At 47.8% G+C, this 20806-nt stretch overlaps 1 protein-coding gene across 6 annotated transcripts in view; it reads left to right on the top strand.

Moving 5' to 3' along the window:
* Window positions 1–20806, top strand: part of SORL1 (sortilin related receptor 1) — a 168934-nt gene that overhangs the window by 109677 nt on the left and 38451 nt on the right. For all 6 annotated transcript variants that reach the window (XM_044929604.2, XM_044929601.2, XM_006044879.4 and 3 more), the window contains 8 exons: window positions 967–1080; window positions 5304–5426; window positions 7828–7947; window positions 13435–13560; window positions 17135–17242; window positions 18402–18533; window positions 19403–19534; window positions 20500–20634. In XM_044929604.2, the coding sequence (XP_044785539.2) occupies window positions 967–1080; window positions 5304–5426; window positions 7828–7947; window positions 13435–13560; window positions 17135–17242; window positions 18402–18533; window positions 19403–19534; window positions 20500–20634 (990 nt within the window). The remainder of the gene's footprint in view (window positions 1–966; window positions 1081–5303; window positions 5427–7827; window positions 7948–13434; window positions 13561–17134; window positions 17243–18401; window positions 18534–19402; window positions 19535–20499; window positions 20635–20806) is intronic.

The raw sequence follows: 20806 nt of genomic DNA, 5'->3' as shown, positions 1-20806 counted from the left end.
CAGGCTCCTCTGGTAGTCTTCCCTGGTGGCTCAGACGGTAAAGTGTCTGTCTACAATGTGGGAGACCTGGGTTCGATCTCTGGGTCGGGAAGATTCCCTGGAGAAGGAAACGGCAACCCACTCCAGTACTCTTGCCTAGAAAGCCCCATGGACAGAGGAGTTTGGTGCAGGCTACTGTCCATGGGGTTACAAAGAGTTGGGCACGACTGAGCGACTTCACTGTATAGGTATAGATATACTGAATATGGATGTTTGGATAATGGCTACACAGGCTTCCCTTGTGGCTCAGCTGGTAAAGAATTTGCCTGGAATGCAGAAGACCTCGGTTCAATCCCTGGGTTGGGAAGATCCCCTAAGGGAAGGGCTACCCACTCCAGTATTCTGGCCTAGAGAATTCCATGGATGTCCATGGGGTCACAAAGAGTCAGACATGACTGAGCAACTTTCACTTCACTTCTTTTCTGTGGCTACACAGTCCCTTAAGGAATTCCTTGTGGAGTTAGTTGTTGTTTTTTTTTTTTTCTTTTCCCCTTATTGGCTACGGCATGTGGGATCATAGACTAGGGATTGAACCCACACCCCGTGCAAAGTATTAACCACTGGAAGTGCAAAGTGTTAGCCACTGAATGGCCAAGAAAGCCCCTGGAATTAATATTTTATAGTGTTTATACGTCTCTACCCGCTAGATCCACCTGATATCATCACTCTCCTTTTTCATCATTGTAACCCCCTCTGCTGCTCCTAGAGGCCTCTCCTCCTTCAATTTTAATTAAAAGAGGAGAGAAGGAGGTCTCCTTGGATGCTGGTTTCCCTGCGGGCACCTGTGCAAAGCATCCCACTTCCCCTTTGCTGTCTGAGGCATGTTATTTGAGGAAGATGAAGGGAAACTCAGAACAGAAAGTCTTATGGTCCAGCAGGAAGAATGATACTGGTTTCGTTTTCTCCTCTGCCTCCCTCCATGGCCAGAGAACACCTGTCTCCGCAACCAGTATCGGTGCAGCAACGGGAAGTGTATCAACAGCATCTGGTGGTGTGATTTTGACAATGACTGCGGAGACATGAGCGACGAGAGAAACTGCCGTGAGTCCCCACTTGGCAGAGTTTTTGGGAGGATAGGCATTTCCTGGTACAATCAGCACCTCCTGGGCAGGGCCTGGAGTCTAGGGCCCCCTTGATCAGTGATGCCCATTTAAGTGGCTAGAGAAAACATGCTCCATACCCTATTACATATATGCACTTCCCAAGAATCCGCCCGCCAATGCAGGAGACACGGATTTAGTGCTTGAGTTGGGAAGATTCTCTGGAGGAGGAAATGGCAACCCACTCCAGTATTCTTGCTTGGGAAATCCCATGCACGAGGAGCCTTGGTGGGCTACAGTCCATGGGGTTGCAAAAGAGTCAGACACAAGTGAAGGAGTGAGCATGCACGTGAGCACATTATATATATATATATTATTATTTAAAAGCAAAGCCACGTAAGTAAGCTAGGTACTCATTAGAAGAGATTTACAAATAAGCATTGCATGGTTGAAACTGAGCTGGTTTGGGAGATAGGCAGTCTGGGCTCTGACTGTGGCCCTTTCCCAGAGATAGAGTTGGTGACCTGAAACAGGTGACCAAGTGATAGCCCTTGAATTTAAATTCAATGTTCAGCCTTTTCAGGGATGGGGAACAAGTTTTCCCTTGTTATCTCCAATTAGGGGAGGCCAGCTGCCTGCCAGGCTCAGGAGAAGTTGTTCAAACTGAGTAGTGATGCCAGGTTTGGCCTGTGATGTGGGAATGTTGGTTTGTGTGCATTTAAGTGTTGTCTTTGGAATATGTAATTTCTAAGGTCTAACTGTTAAAGTATGTGATTCTGTTTAGCAGCATTTAGGACAAACAAATAACTACTTATAGTGGGTACTCTGTTTACTGCAGGTTTGGCTGTCTTTCCTTCAGTTAATTTTTAGTGGCTTTGACATCATCTCCTAAGGAGGAGTCAGTCAGTAACGTGTTGACCTGTTCACTCAACAGGTGTATATTGAGGACCCTGGTGTTCCAGGCTCTGTACTGGGTTTGGAGACAAACTGGTGATTAAAGTGGGCACAAGAGTTTATAGTCTGTAGAGGGTGGTCAGAGAAGTAACCAACCAAGCACATGTGAGCTGTGGGCCCTGTAATGGGGCAGTGCCACAAGCCTTAACGAGCCTTAAGAATGGCACCCAGGTCAGACCTTGGGAGGGTCTTAGGAAAAGCTGGCAGAGGGGAGCCAAGCAGAATTGCAGGGAGGAAAGTTCCAGGCAAGGTGTTCACATGGACGAAAGTCCTGAGGTTGTTGTGTGCGTGGTGTGGGCACAAAGGTGGCATGGGTCATGAAGAACTCAAGTGGGAGCAGTGGGGGCAAGTAGGAGGGTGAACGGGTGCATGAGACCTTTGAATTTTATGAAGAGCAGTTTGCAACCCTTGAAATGACAGGCTTAGACTTTGCCTTTGGAAAGATAAGATGTGGGCAGAATGAATGAGATGGGAGAAAGGCCAGAGCAGGGAAGCCAGACACCCGTCTGAAGCCTTCTCTTTTAAATATTTTGCTTTTGGAAATCCATGAGCTCATTTACCATTTTGTGTTGTAAGCATAGATTAATGGCTGGGTCCTATCTTGTAGCCCTTGCCCCTGGTGGATGTTATTTCGCCAGCTATCTGCAGAGCCTGGGCCAGTTCCCACGCAGCTCCTTCCAGAAAGCCACTTTAGAAGCAGTCAACTTGTTCAGCTCACCTGGGCCCTGCAATCCCTTGAATTGCCTTTTCTAGCAATAGGAGGTTATTACCAAACCTTCCTTAATCATTTTTCCTTGGCTTCCGAGGCTGCCTTTCATCCCCAGGGAGAGGAGTATTAGATAAAAATCTAATTAATTTAGAGAGCGGTAGCCTCTCTGTGTATTCTTTTCTGCAGAAGGGGCATTGATCAAACCTCCTCTACTGACCAGGGTCTCAGGAAGGTGTGATATTTGTGAGGAAATAGCCAAAGCTCCTTGAAAACATTAGTTAATATTAACATCGTTAGAGCAGATGCTGGAAAGGAGTTTGTTACAGAACAGGGTGGGCAAGGAGACGTGTCTTAGAATTAACACGTTGCAAGAAAATTGACCAGACATGATGAGACATAGTGGAAGCAGAGAGCTATAAATTGAATGGCCTCATGTCCATTGGCGAAGGGTTCCTCTTTGGGTCCCTGGGCTTTGGTTTCTACTAGATGTACATGGTGGGCTCTCATGTTGGTTCAGTGTTTTGCTAGGAAGTTTCCCTCAATCTCCTCCCCACCAGTGCCTGAGCTCACAGGTTTATCTGAAGAGTTTAAGCTTCTCCTAGGGCTGAATTTTGCAGCCAGCTCTGCCCTCCTCCTGGTTTGGTGCAAATGTTAGCTGTAATTGACCCTCTCAAGACCCTGAGACTTGCTTTCTGCTCTTGTGTTGTTCAGTCACTCAGTCATGTTGGACTCTTTGCAGCCCCATGGGCTGCAGCACCCCAGGCCTTCCTGTCCTTCACTATCTCCTGGAGTTTGCTCAAAGTCATGTCCATTGAGTCAGTGATACCATCCAACCATCTTGTCCTCTCTCGTCCCCTTCTCCATTTATCCTCAATTTTTCCCAGCATCGGGGTCTTTTCCAGTAAATCGGCTGTTGGCATCAGGCGGCCAAAGTATTGGAGCTTCAGCATCAGCATCAGTCCTTCCAATGAATATTCGGAGTTGATTCCCTTTAGGATGGACTAGTTTGATCTCCTTGCAGTCCAAGTGACTCTCAAGAGTCTTCCTAGCACCACAGTTTGAAAGCATCAGTCCTGCTCTGCTTTCTCATGATTCCATGTGCTCGGGTCCCGACTAGTCAGATGTGGAGGTGAGGGATGCAGGGGATGAAATGTGGAGCAGGAGAGAGGTGCTCATCTGAGCCTTCCTGAGGGTCTCTGTCATCAAGGAGGAGGGGAGAGGAGGAGGCAAGGGGCATGCTGGTCCAGGCAGGGCTACAGGAGGGGTCAGGCCATGGCTGGGCAGCGCTGTCTGGAAGTTAAGCGAGGCCCCCCACTCCCGTCAGCTGCCAGGGAAGAGAAGAGGCGTGGAGACAGAGGCAGGTGTGGGAGGGATTCTGTTGACAGATCCCCTTTCCTCTTCGGCAGGCTCCTGCCCTGGGTGGTTGTCAGGCACTGGGGGTTTTGACGTAAATCCCCTGCAGTCTTGTCATTTTTGCATTCATCCCCTGCCTCCCACCACGAGCTCAATTATGGAGAAGAAATGGAGCCTCAAATAAGAGCAGCCAGGGACGTCTGATTGTGGGGTTGCCACTCGCTTCTCACTTCCTGGCACCCGCACCCCCCCCACTTTCTTTGCAGGATTCTGTTCTATTCCTGGAGCAGCCTTCTTTCCTGAAGCCTTTTCTGCAGGGTTCTATGGCTTATGCCTAAACCTGGATCATTTCTATTGAGAAGAGGGAGCAATTATGTTCACATTCTGAGCAGAAGGGCCTGAGGATGGACGGGAAAAGAAGTTGCATTTGTTCAGAGCCCATAGTACTTCGTCCTAATGATGGGTGCTGGTCCCAGAGTTGTTTCCTCATTGACTTTCATAATGATGCCAGGAGGGTAGGTATTGTCTCCATTTCACAGTAGCGGGAACGGAGGCCCAGAGGGGTTGGGTAGAGTGAATTGTGGGTGGTAGAATCAATCCCTGTCTCTCATCATTGTGTTTGTCATCACAAGCACCTGCTCACATTACCTTATCTTCCTTTTCCTGTGGAGGAAACTGAGGCTCAGGGAGGTTAAGATTAATTTCTGAAGGAAGAAATAGAACCAAGATTTAAAACCGGTCCTGCCTGACTGCAGGGCCCCTGTTCCTGCTGTAGGACTTTCTCTCCACCCTCTCTCTCTGTCATCTGTATGGTGAGGGGCCAGCTTTGTGGGCGAAGGTGGGCCTCCTAATGGTAGTTTTCCGGATAATGGTATATCTGCTAGTTATTTAGAAAGACACCATCACATCTGTGGGGGTGGTCCTAGGGGCTTATCTAGCGCATCACACCATCTCCTAGTTAGATGACGGCTTCTCACGTTGCCCAGCCCCGTTGGCATCTGGAAGCCGTCCATGAAAGGACAGGCCTTTATGTCCCTTGGCTGTAAATTTCAGGCTATCACGCAGTTAAGTTTTTCTGTACATTGAGGTTTCAATTCTGTTGTTGAAATTGATATTACAATGAAAACCTGCTTCCTTCACTTTCCACTGGGATGTCTGGGGGAGCTGATTGGATCTACTGAGCCTGTTGTCTCTCTTTCGCATCTTAGCAACCACCGTCTGTGATCTGGACACCCAGTTCCGCTGCCATGAGTCTGGGACCTGTATCCCTCTCTCCTACAAGTGTGACCTTGAGGATGACTGCGGCGACAATAGCGATGAAAGTCACTGTGGTAAGAGAGGGGGCGTGACGCTCAGAAGGGGCCGCGCTCTCGCCCACGGGGAGGGTTGGAAAGGGAGGGTTTCTGAACACCATTGTGGGATTTGGGACGTCAGCTGCACGGCCAGCTCCATACACATGGTAGGAGTGATTCATTCATAAGGGGATAGAACGTCCTTCACTCTGCAGTGCTGCTGTGCACATGCGTGTAAGACTAGGCAAGATTCCTAAATGAATCCAGGCGTTTAGTAACGGCTGTACAACCTTAGCCCACATTTCTGGGTGGCTGTGAGATGAGCCTCTTGTAGACCCAGAGCTTTACCTTTGTAAATCCTTTTTTTTAAAAACTCATGTAATTCAGGAAACCCTGTTAGAAGTCAGCAGATGGCACAAACATTATTTGAGCACCTGTTTTCTGGATGGAAATTTTTATTTAGGAAAATAGTGTGTTGGAACTGAAGCAGTGGTGGGATTCTCTACTTCAGTCCTTTGATTTCCAGGTGAAACAGCGGAGGTCCACAGAGGTCAGGGGGCTTGTTCAGGGGGTTACTGTTAGTTTGTGTCAGAAAAGGGAATTGGAATTCTTATTTTATAATCCTCTCCTATCCGTTGCAGGAGGCCTGTCTTAGTTGACGGGCTCTGGTGCCAAGCCCGTAGCTGCTGATTACTGTGGGAGGGAAGAGTGCCCCAGCCTGGAGGGGAGTCAGCCTGGGCCCAGATGCTGACCCCACCACTGTGAAGGGTCAGCGAGGCCCCGTGGGGGCCCTGTCTGTCCACAGGGGCAGGTCCGGTCCAGCTTGGCCTGTGCTTCCAGATGGGGCCCGAGTCACTACGGGCAGGGGTTTGACTCACTGGGACTGAGATAAGGGGAACCCTCAGAGCAGTTTTTTTCGGGGGGTAGTTACATTGTTTTCCTTCATTTTTGTAAAACACAAAGTTCCAGGAAACAGTCCTTGGGGTTCACACTCTTCCCTTCATCCTTCCCTTGTCCCGTCTGCACTCAGAGGGCCCAGCTGTGTGGCCGGCGTTGCTCTCTCAAGGAGGAATCACCATGTGCTCACCCATTTATCAGGGTCCTCTCAGCCCATCACTGGACACACATTTGACCATTAAACAGTGTCTGTCCCTCAGAGTCTCTGCTTGTGGCCTGTTCATGCTGGTGCATCCTGAATCCACCTTGGGGTCTCAGGTAGTCCCCTCCTCAGATCTAGGTCCTCTCTGAGAGTCTCCAGACTGTGTCCTCTTGAATACCTGCTTCCCCAGTTCATCATCAGCCTCTCTCACTGAGGCCGCCACGCTGGGACCCCAGTCGTCTTGGCTCCTCCTGTTTTCCTGGACTCTTTACAGTTCCATGGGAACGTCCTGTGTGGCTGCTGTCCCCAGGGTCTAAGTACGATTCTGCCAGTAGAGCTGCGTTTCCTGTCTTGGTCAGGCTACCCGGGTTCATTTGCCTCCAGCCCCCACCCTCCCTGAGACAGCCCAGCGGCCAGCATCCCTGGAGCTCTGTCCGTGGAAAGTCCCCAGCCTCTCCGTTCAGAGAGCTCAGCACTGATCTTGCTGAGCACCTCACACTGATCTGCACTTTCAAGGTTCTCATCACTCCTTTTCTGAAACCACAGGCTCTGTCTCTAGAAGTCTTCTGAAATTGTGGCTTTCTGGGCAACCAGAGCATTGCTTCCCCAACCTTCTGCCCATCAAGGGAAGCATAGAAAATATTTGTAAAGTGTACCAAGATAAATGGACAATACCTTTGTGGCCTAGAGGCCTTGAGTGTGAGGTGTCAGGATCTTAGCACACCTGTGCCCCACTCACATTGCAGTTGTCCGTGGGTATCCACAGGGCATCAGTGCCAGGACCCACTGTAGGTTCCGAAATCCATGGATGCGCAAGGCCCTCCACGTCCACGGACTCTGCATCCCCAGATTCACCAGCCGTGGATCATAAACGTAGTATCCGATGCTGTTGTTTGTTGTGTAGTCACTAGATCGAGTCTGACTCTTTGTGGCCTCATGGACTGTCCCTGCCAGGCTTCTCTGTCCATGGGATTTTCCCGGCAAGAATACTGGAGTGGGTTGCCATTTCCGACTCCAGGGCATCTTCCCAATCCAGGGGCTGAACGTGAGTCTCCTGTTGGGCAGGTGGATTCTTTATCACTCAGCTACCTTGGAAATATACAGTGCATGGTTGGTTTAATCCATGGATGCAAAAACCTACAGGTCCAGACGGCCAACTATACCTGGGCACCATTCCTCATGATTTTCCATCCCCGGTTTAAGTCTTCCTCTGTGCATTCTGGATCATCAGTGATGATGGGGATATTGGGTGCATCTCTAACTACCAGGAGCCCTGACATCAGAGAAAGAATTCTGAGCAAGCTTTTGCGCTCACATGCTTGTGTGTGGTCTCACCTGCAGAAATGCACCAGTGTCGGGGCGACGAATACAGCTGCAGCTCTGGCATGTGCATCCGCCCCTCCTGGGTGTGCGATGGGGACAACGACTGCAGGGACTGGTCTGATGAAGCCAACTGCACCGGTCAGTATCTCCTGGACTCCCTGAGCTGCACGTAACCCGTTCATCTAGTGGGTAGCCTTACCGCCCTTGCAGAATCAAGGCTCTAAGAAATGGACCTTAGAAACTAAGAGCTGGCCTGTGATCCCCTTGTGCCAAAATGTTACCAGCTCTTTGCTTCCTTCATTGAGATAGTCTTGCTATGAAGAATATTAACTGAGCAATGTCACGAGTGATACAGTTGTTTTACATTTTGGCTCCAGTTTATTTTCCTAGGAAGAGTAGCAAAGAGTTTACAGGCTGGCCCTTGGTCTGGGGACCATACACTGAGCAGCAGTGCGCTAGCTCATGTTTTGGAATGGAGCATCAAGATGTTCCCTAAACATTGAAAACTTAAGTTGTGCTTGCACCTGTTTGGGTTAAGATTTCATTAAACATAAAGTTGGAAACAGCAGGAGATGATGAGAAGAAGGCTGAGTGGTCTAAGATTCTAATTCTTCTGCTGGTGTAAGGTTAACTCATGTTCATGCCACTATTTTTTGTGAATGAGTGAATGAATGAACAAACAAGGGCATGTACGTTTTGATGGAGTCGGGGAGAGCAAGGAGTTGGGGCAGTTGCAGAGGTGGAAAAACAAATCCTACTAGCTGATGAGTAAATTTTCTCTGCCCCCTCCTTTAGAAATTGTTGCTCGATTCTACCTTAAATCCCTCCAGTGATGGGGATAACGATGTTTCCTTTCGCCCTTTTGTGGCAAGTGAGGGCGGAGCTGGTATTTCAGGCTTCCTTTTGCCATCTATTGTTAATGGATCTTCATGCTTGTGAATTAAATCACTTTTCATTCTTTTTTTTTTTTTTTAAGATTTTTTGTTGTTGTTGTGGACCTTTTTTTAAAGTCTTTATTAAATCTGCTACAACACTGTTTCTGTCCCATGTTTTGGTTTTTTGGCCACATGGGATCCTAGCTCCCTGACCAGGGATCAAACCTGCACCCACTATATTGGAAGGCAAAGTCCTAATCTCTGGCCCACCAGGGAAGTCCCTCATTCCCATATCTTAATTGTCCTGACCCCAGCAGTATCCTGGCAGTTCCTACACTGTCCAGCAGCCGGGATCTCAGAGCATGCTTCCTAATTTCTAAAAGCAAAAAAGGAAAAAGTAGATCTGCTATTATATCCCACCCTTGTGGTCTGCTTTGGTTTAGATTTGGTTTGTGAAGGACAGAAATGATCTTTTACTCCTTTTCTCCCAAGGCCCAGTTCAGAGAACCTTTGTTGATTGGGTAATTTGACACAACTGTAATACTCTGTTTTATTTTAGAGGTGCCCTTATGTGGCTTTAAGGAATAAATGGACCTACTCAAAGGCCAAATATATCACACTGTGATCTGTGATGTTGCCAGATTCCTGCCCACCTTGTAAACTCCCCATCCCTGTGTCCTCTCTGGCAGTCTTGTTGTGTGCCCCTCTGCTTCTGGAAAGACTGCAGGCATTGCTTTCTTTGAAAGCCTGGCTCGCAGAAGGAGGGATAAACAAGGTCTCGGAAGGAACCACCATCAGCCCAGTAAGCACACAAGGGCTGTTTGGAAGCTTTTGGTTTGGGTGGATCATTGATTGATAAATTAGAGGGGTGCCTCTGAGCATTTCCATTTGTAAGTTTCATGATGACTGGACACATTATTAGCTCAACCACATTAGTCAAACTTGTGTTTCAGCTGCATGAGCTGGTCTTCCACAGTGAATTAACAACTTCATTTCTGTGGGTAGGCTTGTCACTGACCCTGGTTTTACCTCTGGTTTCCTCTGGCAGGACTGCGTGGGGAAATGTAGAGTGCCTACACGGCCACTGCAGCCTTGTTCCAATGGCTGTGCTTCCAAACCTTTTAAAGGCGATTGTCCATCTTCATCCGTAGATTAGTTGGAGGTAGTATGTGCGCTCACTGTGTGGTAGCTTCGTTTCCTGGCCTCGTAAGTTAAGTCACGTGTAGAGCCGAAGAAATGGGTCAGGGCCTGCTGACTTCTGGTGGGCTTCAGCTCTCATGCATGGTCTGTACTGGGCCTTTTTGTGGCTCTTCCCCTCCCTTGTTTTGCTTTCCATGGAATTGAGCCTTTTATTCTGCACCCCCAACCCCCCGCCTCACATTGATTTGGAACTTAAACATTTCATTTCTGTTCTTTTAACTGTTGCCCTAGACATCTTATGCATATTCCTAATATCTTTCCCCTCTCCTGGACCTGCCTTGATTCCAGTCTCTGCCCATAATGTCAATATTGACAAACTCAGTATATATTTAGTATTTTAAAACACGAGGACTTCCCTGGCGGTCGGTCCAATGGTTGAGACTCCACCTTTCCAACGCAGGGAGCTCGGACTCAACCCCTAGTCGGGGAACTAGGAACCCACATGCTGCATGGTAGGGCCCCCATCGCCCCCCAAAATAAAACCGTGAAATACTTCATAGTTTAATTTTACATTTTAAAAAATCCTAAAGTCAGTCATCGTTATTATCTGTTAGTAACCAGACTTGTTTGTAGGTACCTACCTACCTGTCACTTCACCTTCCTGTGTTCACTGCTTCCTGCCTGTGTTCAGCCTTCAGCGTTCGTAGCAGAGTCTATGAGTCGTAAACTTAAAAGTTTTTGCTTATATAACCATGTCTTCCTTTCGTTCTCAACACTGAAATTGATGCATCTGGTTTTCTGGATTTGTAGTAATTTTCCCTAAGTATTTTGGTGGAATTATTCCATTTCTTTCTGGCCTCTTTTGTGTTGATTTCAATTCTCCTGTCAGATTATCTTTTCCAATAATAACTGACCTTCTTTTCTCTCTAGTTGCCTTTAGGTTTTTTTATATTTTGTTTGTTACTCAGTTTCACCTACCTAGGCGTGAAATTATATCCTGTTTGTTGTCCTTCTAAAATCTGAGGATTTACATTTTTCATCAGTTCTCGGAAGCTGCAGCCACTATCTTTTCTGCTGTGTCTATTTGCTACTTTGTCTTCTCTTGTCTTTAGCAGCAGCTCTCAGCCATTCGCTGGACTTTCTCATTCAGATATTTATGCCTTTGGTCTTTAGATTTGCTGTCTCCTTATGACTCTGAGTTACTTCCTCAGATTTCTCTTCCAGTTCAACAGTCCTCTTTTTAGCTGAATCTAAGCTCCTATTTCACACATCCACTGAGCTGTTTTTATTTCCATGACTGTATTTTTTATATCTAGAATTTCATTTGGTTCTTTTTTCAGATTTGCCTTTTATTTTTGACTGTCCTTTATGCTCTGTGTTATTTTTTACATTATTAATCATGCGAGTTGTGTTGATACTTGCATTTTTTTTCCTCCTTCATTTTCTAAGAGTCCAGTGCTTTATAATAAGGCAGTGCTTTTCTTGTCACAGTAATTACCTCATCTCTTCTGCTCCACTTTTATTTGGCTAATGTTTTTGATCAGGTATCACAGAGGGTCTTGCTGAGTCAGGAGAGATGTGTTCATGTCAAAGAGTAAGCCGTAGGATAGTGGCCTTTATTAGAAACTCTGATATTCTAATTTCATGATCATTTGCCTCAGTAGCCTTTCTATTCTTAGAGTCATGATGGACCCTGCTATGCAAAGGATTCTTTTTTATCTGCCTCAAATTCTTTAGTCTATTTTAAAGTCCATCTCTTTCATCCTTACAGTTAAATATTATCAATTGAACATATATCATTCATCAGACACTCAATGTCAGAGAGCTAGTAAGTTACTCAGAAGACAGAAAAAGAGACTGTGTTAAGCATTGCAGCCCTTCCTGGCCATTTGAATGAAATTGTGCAAATTAATTAGTCTTTCTCAGCTCAGCATCAGTGATAGAATCTGGAGATGTCAAACATGCCCTTCAGCGTTGTCCACTTGGAAACTCCATTAGCACTCTGAAATTGTTTTCAATTGTAATCCATAGGCTGAATAATAGTATTTCAGCGTGGCAGTGGTTTAGGTGACAGTATCTTTTATGATAGCGAGCAGGGCTTTGATGAGGAATTTTTCAAAGGGCTATCAGATTTGTAAAACCAATAAATCAGAAGTATTCCAGGCAATGGCTGTTACCGGGGCAAAGCTCATCTAACATGCAGGGACACATTTATTTTTCTTATCAGAGATAAGTATATTTTAAAAAGATATTTAATGGATCCTGACTGCCAATATTGTAAATACTGAAACTTCCTGTAGATTTATTTGCATGTGACTGGACATAGCATTGGTCTTTGAGAAGGCAACAGACGATGGACCACCTTTTGTTGTAAAGTGGTTTGAAAAATCAGGGGCTTTGTGTTTCAGACTATTGCCCAAAATAGCCTCAAATGCAGTAGCAATTCTAGACGGCATTGGAAGCCCATTTTCCCAACCCTTGAGTCACGTTTTACCCACCATCTCAGCTGAATAGGTAACTATGGTTTGCACTCAGCAACCCACTTTTGTTTGTTTTGCCTGCTCCTATCACAAGGACACCCTGTCCACACCGTTCAACCAAGAGAGCCCGTCTGTCTTGGTTATGTTATTTCATGCTGGTTGCAAACAAGGCCAGCCCTGGCTTGCATTCAGCAGTGAACAGACACAAACTGCTCTCTGCATCAGAGGAGGGAAGGGAAATCTGATGGAGAAGGCGGCCAGTAGTGTTGCTTGGGTTGCAGGCAGATATTATGCATCTGAAATAGTCTCTGAAGTTTTGACATTTTCTAAATGACTTCCAGGTGGCCTCAGCCCCTGTATGCAAATGAGCCTGTTCGATTATAACAGTGACTATTTCCCTGGCGTTTTAATTTTTTTTTCTTTTAATGATTGTGGAGGATGCCATGTGTTATTAGCGGGTAGATGTCACTCTTGGCTATCCAGAAAGTTCAGGAATTCTAGATTTCTGGGCCTGCTTTCTTTGTGATTTTAGATGCATCTTTTATGCTCTTTGGAGGTTTTCCACTTAGGAAACTGGGCAGTTCATTTAGAATTATAAAATCAGGCCCTTTCACAACCTACAGGGCTCTTTAGATATCAGTGCAGGTGATGACATCAAGGTCCCTACAGTGTCTGGAGCAGGCCTAGGACCCAGTGCCCTGAGCACCCATGGCCTGTTCTTGTCCCAGCAGAATCTGGAGGAGTGAGAAGATTAAGTAGCCAGGTGGACTGGAGAAAGCCTAGGCTTTGGACTTGGACAGCCCTGGTGCTATGACTTCATTATCTTTGTTGCTCTCGGTGACCTTCTGAGAGTCCTAAACCTCGTTCTCATCTATAAATGGGGAATAGTCCTGACCTCATAGGTTGCTGTGAAACTGACTGAGTTTTTAACGTGTACATCTGTGCTTGTGTAACACTGGTGAACCCCGAGGCTCGAGCTGATGCCCCTTCAGGAGACTGCATTCTGCCTTTAGGGTAGTCCCCTGTCATACCTGTTAGAACACGCCTGCTTTGTAGTCAGCTGCTGAGGGTGATGGGGCTGCGGAGGTGAAGGAGGCCTTGACCATTTTTCTCTCCTGTTTCGTTGGCAGCCATCTATCACACCTGTGAGGCCTCCAACTTCCAGTGCCGAAACGGGCACTGCATCCCCCAGCGCTGGGCGTGTGATGGTGACATGGATTGCCAAGACGGCTCTGACGAGGATCCGCTCAACTGTGGTAAGTGTAGGTGCTTTGGCCCCAACCCACACGTCTCCCATGTCTGCTGTTCAGGAAGAGGGGCAACGGATGGGCCAGGAGATGGACCAGAGTCCCCACTGTGCCTGGTGCGCACTAGTGAGCTCGCCCTTGCTGTGTGGCACTGCTGTTCGACGTGTAGGTCTGGGCTATGTGATTTTAATTATTTATTATTATTTATTTATTAATTTTTGGCTGTACTGGGTCTTTGATTGCTTTGCACAGGCTTTCTCTGGTTGTGGCGAGCAGGGGCTGCTCTTTATTGAGGTGCATGGGCGTCTCGTTGCAAGGGCTTCTTTTGTTTTCTGGAGCACAGGCTTTAGGCGTGTGGGTTTCCGTAGCTGCTGCCCGTGGACTCGAGTAGTTGTGGTGCACACAGGCTTAGTCGCTCCGAGGAATCCTCCCAGACCAGGGATCAGACCCGCGTCCCCGGCATTGGCAGGGGGATTCTTTATCACTGAGCCACCAGCAAGTCCTGTAATTTTAATTCTTGTGCAGGCAGGTTGCCTCCATACAAACAAGAAAAGAAATGAGAAACCCACTAACCCACCCAGAACACTAAACAGGGTCACATTACCAGTGTTCTGCCAGAAGTTAGCCAACAGTTTCTGTATAAATGGCATACTTTATGGCTGAGCGGTTGCTGTGATGGTCCCTTGGGAAAATGGGTACCACTCATAAGCCAGACGGAGAGGGCAATGGCACCCCACTCCAGTACTCTTGCCTGGAAAATCCCATGGACAGAGGAGCCTGGTGGGCTGCAGTCCATGGGGTCGCTAAGAGTCAGGCACGACTGAGCGACTTCACTTTCACTTTTCACTTGCATGCATTGGAGAAGGAAATGGCAACCCACTCCAGTGTTCTTGCCTGGAGAATCCCAGGGATGGCGGAGCCTGGTGGGCTGCCGTCTATGGGATTGCCCAGAGTTGGACATGACTGAAGCGACTTAGCAGCAGCAGCAGCAGCAGCATAAGCCAGAACTTTTTCAGTGTAGTTGATTTAAAGAAGGACTCTGAGATGGTTAGTAGAAATTAAACATAAAATAGCTGCCGCACAAACATAATATATAAAATGCTTTTTCACACCAAATTAAATACATATTTTATATTGGAGTATAGCTGATTTACGGAGAAGGCAATGGCACCCCACTCCAGTACTCTTGCCTGGAAAATCCCATGGGCGGAGGAGCCTGGTAGGCTGCAGTCCATGGGGTCGCTAAGAGTCAGGCACGACTGAACGACTTCACTTTCACGCATTGGAGAAGGAAATGGCAACCCACTCCAGTGTTCTTGCCTGGAGAATTCCCAGGGACGGGGGAGCCTGGTAGGCCGCAGTCCATGGAGTCTCACAGAGTCGGACACGACTGAAGCAACTTAATATAGCTGATTTACAGTGCTGTGTTAGCTTTAGGTGTGCAGCAAAGTGATTCTGTTTTGCTGCTGTTTAGTCACTAAGTTGTGTCCAACTCTTTTCAACCCCATGGACTGTAGCCCATCAGGCTCCTCTGTTCATGGGATTTTCCAGGCAAGAACACTGGAGTGGGCTGCCATTCTCCAGGAGTTCTTCCCAACCCAGGGATTGAACCCATGTCTCCTGCTTGGAAGGTGTATTCTTTACCACTCAGCCACCAGGGAAGCTTGATTCAGTTATACATATACATATATGCATTCTTTTTCAGATTCTTTCTCCATTTTGGTTATTCCAGAATTTTGAGTATAATTTCTTGTGCTATACAGTAGGTCCTTTTTAGTTATATACAGTAGTGTGTACATGTTAATCCTGTGCTTCCTCGGTGGCTCAGCAGTAAAAAACCCACCTACCAACCAGATGTGGGCTCGATCCCTGGGTCACAAGGAACCCCTGGAGAAGGAATGGCAACCCATACCAGTATTCTTGCCTGGAAAATTCCATAGGCAGAGGAGCCTGACAGGCTACGTCATTGGGTCCACAGAGTCGGCCACGACGGAGTGACTGAGCACATTTATTCATTAGGAGCCTTATGCTAGAAACCAAGGGCAGAGACCACTATCCACATTTTCTATTATTTCATACCTTACATCCCTAATTTTCGTGGAACTGCAGTCGTATGCATGCTGCTTTGTGTTCTGCTGTCTTCATGGCACAGTGTTAAGTTGTTTCCAGACATCTGTATTTTTCCGTGGTTAGCATTTTCACGGCAGATGCCCATCCTCTTTGCATTATTGCTGTGACGTAGTTTACTTGGTCGCCCCCTGGTGGGGTGATGTCCGTTTTGCACTGTCATGTGTCGTAAAAACTGTTCGTGTCCTTGGAAATGAGGGCTTAGTTTTCTCTTGAGATACTACTTCCTGGGGTTATCCCTCCATATGGAAGTGCTGGGTTGCAGGTTCTGATCCATTTCCATGATTCTTGTTGTTTCCAGATTTTATTTCCAAGTGATTATACCAAAAGGATCTCCTCCGTTAGTAACATATTGGATGTTTCCCCAAGCCTCTCTTGATTTTTACCTTTTGACTTGAGTGAGTGGTAACTTGTCTTGTACAATTTAAATTTTATACTTTTGAAAAACCCTCTCATGCCGAAATCGACTTCCCCATCTCGTGGCACTCATTCACTGTTTCTGTTTTGATGTCCTTTGAACACTGTCCTGGGGATGATGACTTTTTACAGGATTAAAACACATTTTCTTGCCTTATCCCTGATCCTCCTGAAACTATTCTGCCAAGAGTTGGGTTTACAACTGACCTACTAGAAGTGATTCTTAAGCCAAATGTCTGGCAGTTGCTTTCTGTTCAGGAGAATGGATGACCTAGTACTAAAAGTTCTCCACTAAGTGCAGAACCTAAGATTCTTAACATTTATGGGGTAAAGGTTCTTCAATAGGGCTTTGGTTTAGAATTTCTGAAGAAATAAAATGCTGAGTGATGTAAGAGAGCTTAAAAAACCCCAGGGTCTATAAAATCAGGGTTTATGTCCTCTTTTTTCCCATCCACTTGGTGCTTTCGTTTTACTTTTCATAAAAAAAGTTTTGAGTAGATGACACATTCACACGGTTCACAGTGGAAAAGTGTAAGGAGATTGAACAGTAGATGTTCTTCTCCCATCTGCCAGTTTCCCCACTTGCTGTGTATCCTTTCAGAATGCTTTTGTGCATACATGCAAATTTAAATATATGACATGTACTTGTCCTGTTTTTACACATGCAGCATGCCACGCACGTTGTTGGGTACCTTGGTTTTTCAGATAACTGTCAATCTAGGATATGTGTTCACCGAGTGCTTCTTCAGTCTCTCTCTACCAGTCTGGTGTTCCTGTGTACAGTAGCTTATTTCACAGTCCCCTGCGGATGGATACGTAGGTGGCTTTCAATCTGTTACAAACAGTGCTGCAGTGAATAAGCTTGTTGCTTATTATTACTCATGTGGGTAGATTACATTTCTGGGTCAGAGTGTGTGTGTATCTGTAATTGTGATAGCCCTCCATAGGGAGACACACACGTGGGTATAAACACCCATGCCACGGTGATGTGAATGTCTGCCTGTCTCCTCACTCTGCTGCTCCTTGAACCACTTTCCAGAGAAGAAGTGCAATGGGTTCCGCTGCCCAAACGGCACCTGCATCCCATCCAGCAAACACTGCGACGGTCTGCACGACTGCTCAGACGGCTCGGACGAACAGCACTGCGGTGAGTCCTCACGTCGGGATAAATCCTCTCCTCCCCTGGTACCTGCCTGCATCAGGTCCTGCATGGCCAGGACCCTGAGGGGGTGGAGGCAGAGAAGCATGGTTTGGGTGAGGGAGAGGAAGCAGGGGGCCACGTAGGGTGACCGTGGAATTAGGTCATGGTCTACGATCATCACTGTTCAGCTGCAGTATGTCCTGCGAATGGCCAATGATCTGGAATTGGACACTTATTTCTCCTCCTCCTTTGGTTTTGCTAGTTGCTGATTATCACTCGGCTAACAGTTTTAGGCACGGTGACTCTGTATGCCATGTTTTCTTTGGACCCAGAAAGGTAGTCTGGGGTCAGTGGTGCTCATCCTTGGGAAAAGCAGGCTGGAGATCCAAGGATGAGTTAGTGTGGCAGTTCAGGCGTAAAGGCCTCCTTCTTCCCATGTCGTCACGTGGCCTCCTTGCCTGCATCTCTGATGCTGCTTAGAAGGACACTGCTCCTATAGATCCTTTTAACCTTATCTACCTCCCTTAACCTGGATCTCCTCTTTAAAGCTCTATCAGGGCGCTTCCTTGGAAGTCCAGTGGTTAAGACTGTGCTGCCAATGCAAGAGGCATAGGTTCAGTCCCTGGTCAGGGAACTAAGATCCCACATGGCATGTGGCACAGCCAAAAAAAAAAAATTAATTAAAAAAAGCACTGCCCTTTCTCCAAATCCAGTCACATTGGAGATTAGGGCTTCACCATATAAATTGGCGGCAGGTACAGTTCAGTGGGTAACATCGGTCCTTCATAGAAGGGGTTTGCCAGGCCCCATATTCGAGAGTCAGTGTTCTGTTGATAGTGGTTAAGATCGTGGGCTGTGGTGTCAGGCAGCCCTGGGCTTCAGTTTTGGCTCCACCCTCATCAGCCGTGTGCTCTTGGCAAAATACATAATGTTGCCGTCCCCTGTGCTTCGTTTGGGACACAGGACAGTAAAACCTCTCATCATGTTGTGCTGGGAGCTTAACGAGGTCCTGAAGCTCAGGGTTTGCTCAAAGCTTGTGGTTGGTGGTGGTGTCCATTACCCCCGCCTCCTGAATGCGCGTCCGGTCAGAGCGTGTCCTGCCGTGGCCCACGAGGTCCCCAGCTCCAGGGGCTCACGGCCCCTTCCCCTCGCTGGTCCCTTTCAGAGCCCCTGTGTACTCGCTTCATGGACTTCGTGTGTAAGAACCGCCAGCAGTGCCTCTTCCAGTCCATGGTGTGTGACGGCATCATCCAGTGCCGGGACGGCTCCGACGAGGACCCGGAGTTCGCAGGATGCTGTGAGTCGGGGCGCTGGAGAGACTGGGGGTGGGCCACCCTGGGCACACGCCTCCATCCAGTTTTCAGGTCTCCACTGAGGGTCCAGACTTGGGTTTTCTAAGAAAGGCTCACCTTGGTTGCTTCAGAAGCTTGCTTGTTAGTCGTTGGTGCACAGCTCAAGGGGGGCGGGATCAAGATTGACAGTGGTCTTGGCCCATGCGTCACCTCCTCCCACAGCCTTTCTTGTGCCCCCGAAGTGGCCCCCTCACCTTGCTGCAGTGTCTGTACCCCACTCACCTCCACTCTGCACACTGAAGTTATTTTTGGCCTGCCTCTCCAGCTGGCCTGCTCTGTGTGTGCCCAAGAGCAGGTCCTTGTCTCGTTCACGACTACAGCCCTGTCCCCAAGACTGCCCTGCCTGCATGATAGTGGGGACTTGCATCAGTCTGCTCGGTCTGCTCCAACAGAGGACCACAGCCCAGAGGGGCTTAATCTCTAACAGTTCTGGGGGCTGCAGATCAGAGGTTAAGGTGTCGGCAGGGTTGGTTTCCTCTAAGGTGCCTCTCCTTGGCTTGTAGACGGCCATCCTCTGTCTGTGTCTTCACTTACTCTCCTTATGAGAACACCAGTCCTGTTAGATTAGGGCTCTATCCTAATGTAATGACCTCACGTTAGCTTAATTACCCCTTTAAAGACGTTATCTGCAGATGTTGTTGCAGTCTGAGTTGCCGGGGGCCAGGCCTTCGACTTGCTTTTGAGGAATCCTCCAGCCGGGCCATCTCTTGGTGGAGGGCCTTTGTTCTTGCCTCTTGTTTCCAAACAACAGTGCCGTGTTGAGCTCTCCAGTGTGGAAGTAACCTGGACTTATGTGTGGGGGTTCCTTCCCTAGCCCGAGACCCCGAGTTCCACAAGGTGTGTGACGAGTTCAGCTTCCAGTGTCAGAACGGAGTGTGCATCAGTTTGATCTGGAAGTGTGATGGGATGGATGACTGTGGCGATGACTCGGATGAAGCCAACTGTGGTAAGGAGGCCTCAGCTCTGCCCCCGGGCACCCCAGGCTCCAGGTCACACGGTGCTTGGCTTTGTCATCTTCTTCAGCCAGAGTTCCTTCCAGGTCTTGAATCTGCATGTAACAAATTGAGTCTTAACGTGAGAACCTATCCCCTAGCAGAGACTGGTTGGTTGGTTTAGTCACTGAGTCATGCCCAACTCTTAGCAACCCCATGGACTGTAGCCCACCAGCCTCCTCTGTCTGTGGGATATTCTGGGCAAGAATACTGGAGTGGGTTGCCATTTCCTTCTCCACCAGCAGAGGTTAGGGTGTATTTATTCTATTTTCTTTCTCCAGTTAGGAAGTTGACATTGTGTATAAGGAATATGGTAGAGGAGTTATGGTAAATATTTTGGAGTATATTTCCCCCACCCTCTAAATGTTACAGATGTCACAGCATGATGGAATCATTGTTACTAATGGGTTATCATCAACAGTTAGGTCATTCCTTCAGTAGACTATCAAAATTCATACTTGGGTATCAGGACTTCCCTGGTGGTCCAGTGGCTAAGACTCTGCTCCCAATGCAGGGGGCCCAGGTTCCATCCCTGGTCAGGGAACTAGGTCCCACATGCCTCAACTAAGAGTTTGCATAAGATTAGAACTATAAGATCCCATGTGCTGCAACTAAGACCTGGTGCAGACACATAAATAAGTAAAATAATAAAAGGATAAATATTAAAAAAAACCCACTCAGGTGTCATTTGCAAGATGTAGAAGCATAGGTCAGAGAATATGACCTCGGGTCCAGGGAGGCAAGGTTTTGTCCAGTTTGTGGATATGCTCTTGGTCTCCCTCAGGTCCGGGAAGCTGCCTTGTCCTCTGGGAGGGTCACGCGGGCTGCCCTGGGGCTTGGGTGAGGAGCCTGTGGGTCCTTGGAGGCCTGTGTTCACGCCGTGCAGGCCGTACAACTCACCCTGCGGTTCATCCCCCAGAAAACCCCACCGAGGCCCCCAGCTGCTCCCGCTACTTCCAGTTCCAGTGCGAGAACGGGCACTGCATCCCCAACAGGTGGAAATGCGACCGGGAGAACGACTGCGGGGACTGGTCTGACGAGAAGGACTGCGGAGGTGAGGGTCGGGGATGGCCCCGCCGCCCAGACCACATAGAACTCACCTGTCTCTTCAACAGCTGGCTTAGGCAGTGATTTTGGGTGGGTGGGTCGGGCGGGTAACTGAGTTGTTTTCTCTCCCCCTCCCATTGTGAAATCGGCACAGTTGGCCTCTCCTGTTCCCAGGGTTA

The sequence above is a fragment of the Bubalus bubalis genome, chromosome 16, assembly GCF_019923935.1.
Source record: "Bubalus bubalis isolate 160015118507 breed Murrah chromosome 16, NDDB_SH_1, whole genome shotgun sequence".
In the NCBI taxonomy this organism is placed as follows: Eukaryota; Metazoa; Chordata; class Mammalia; order Artiodactyla; family Bovidae; genus Bubalus; species Bubalus bubalis.
The sequence above is the reverse complement of the archived record's forward strand: the minus strand, read 5'-3'. Positions and strand labels throughout refer to the sequence as shown.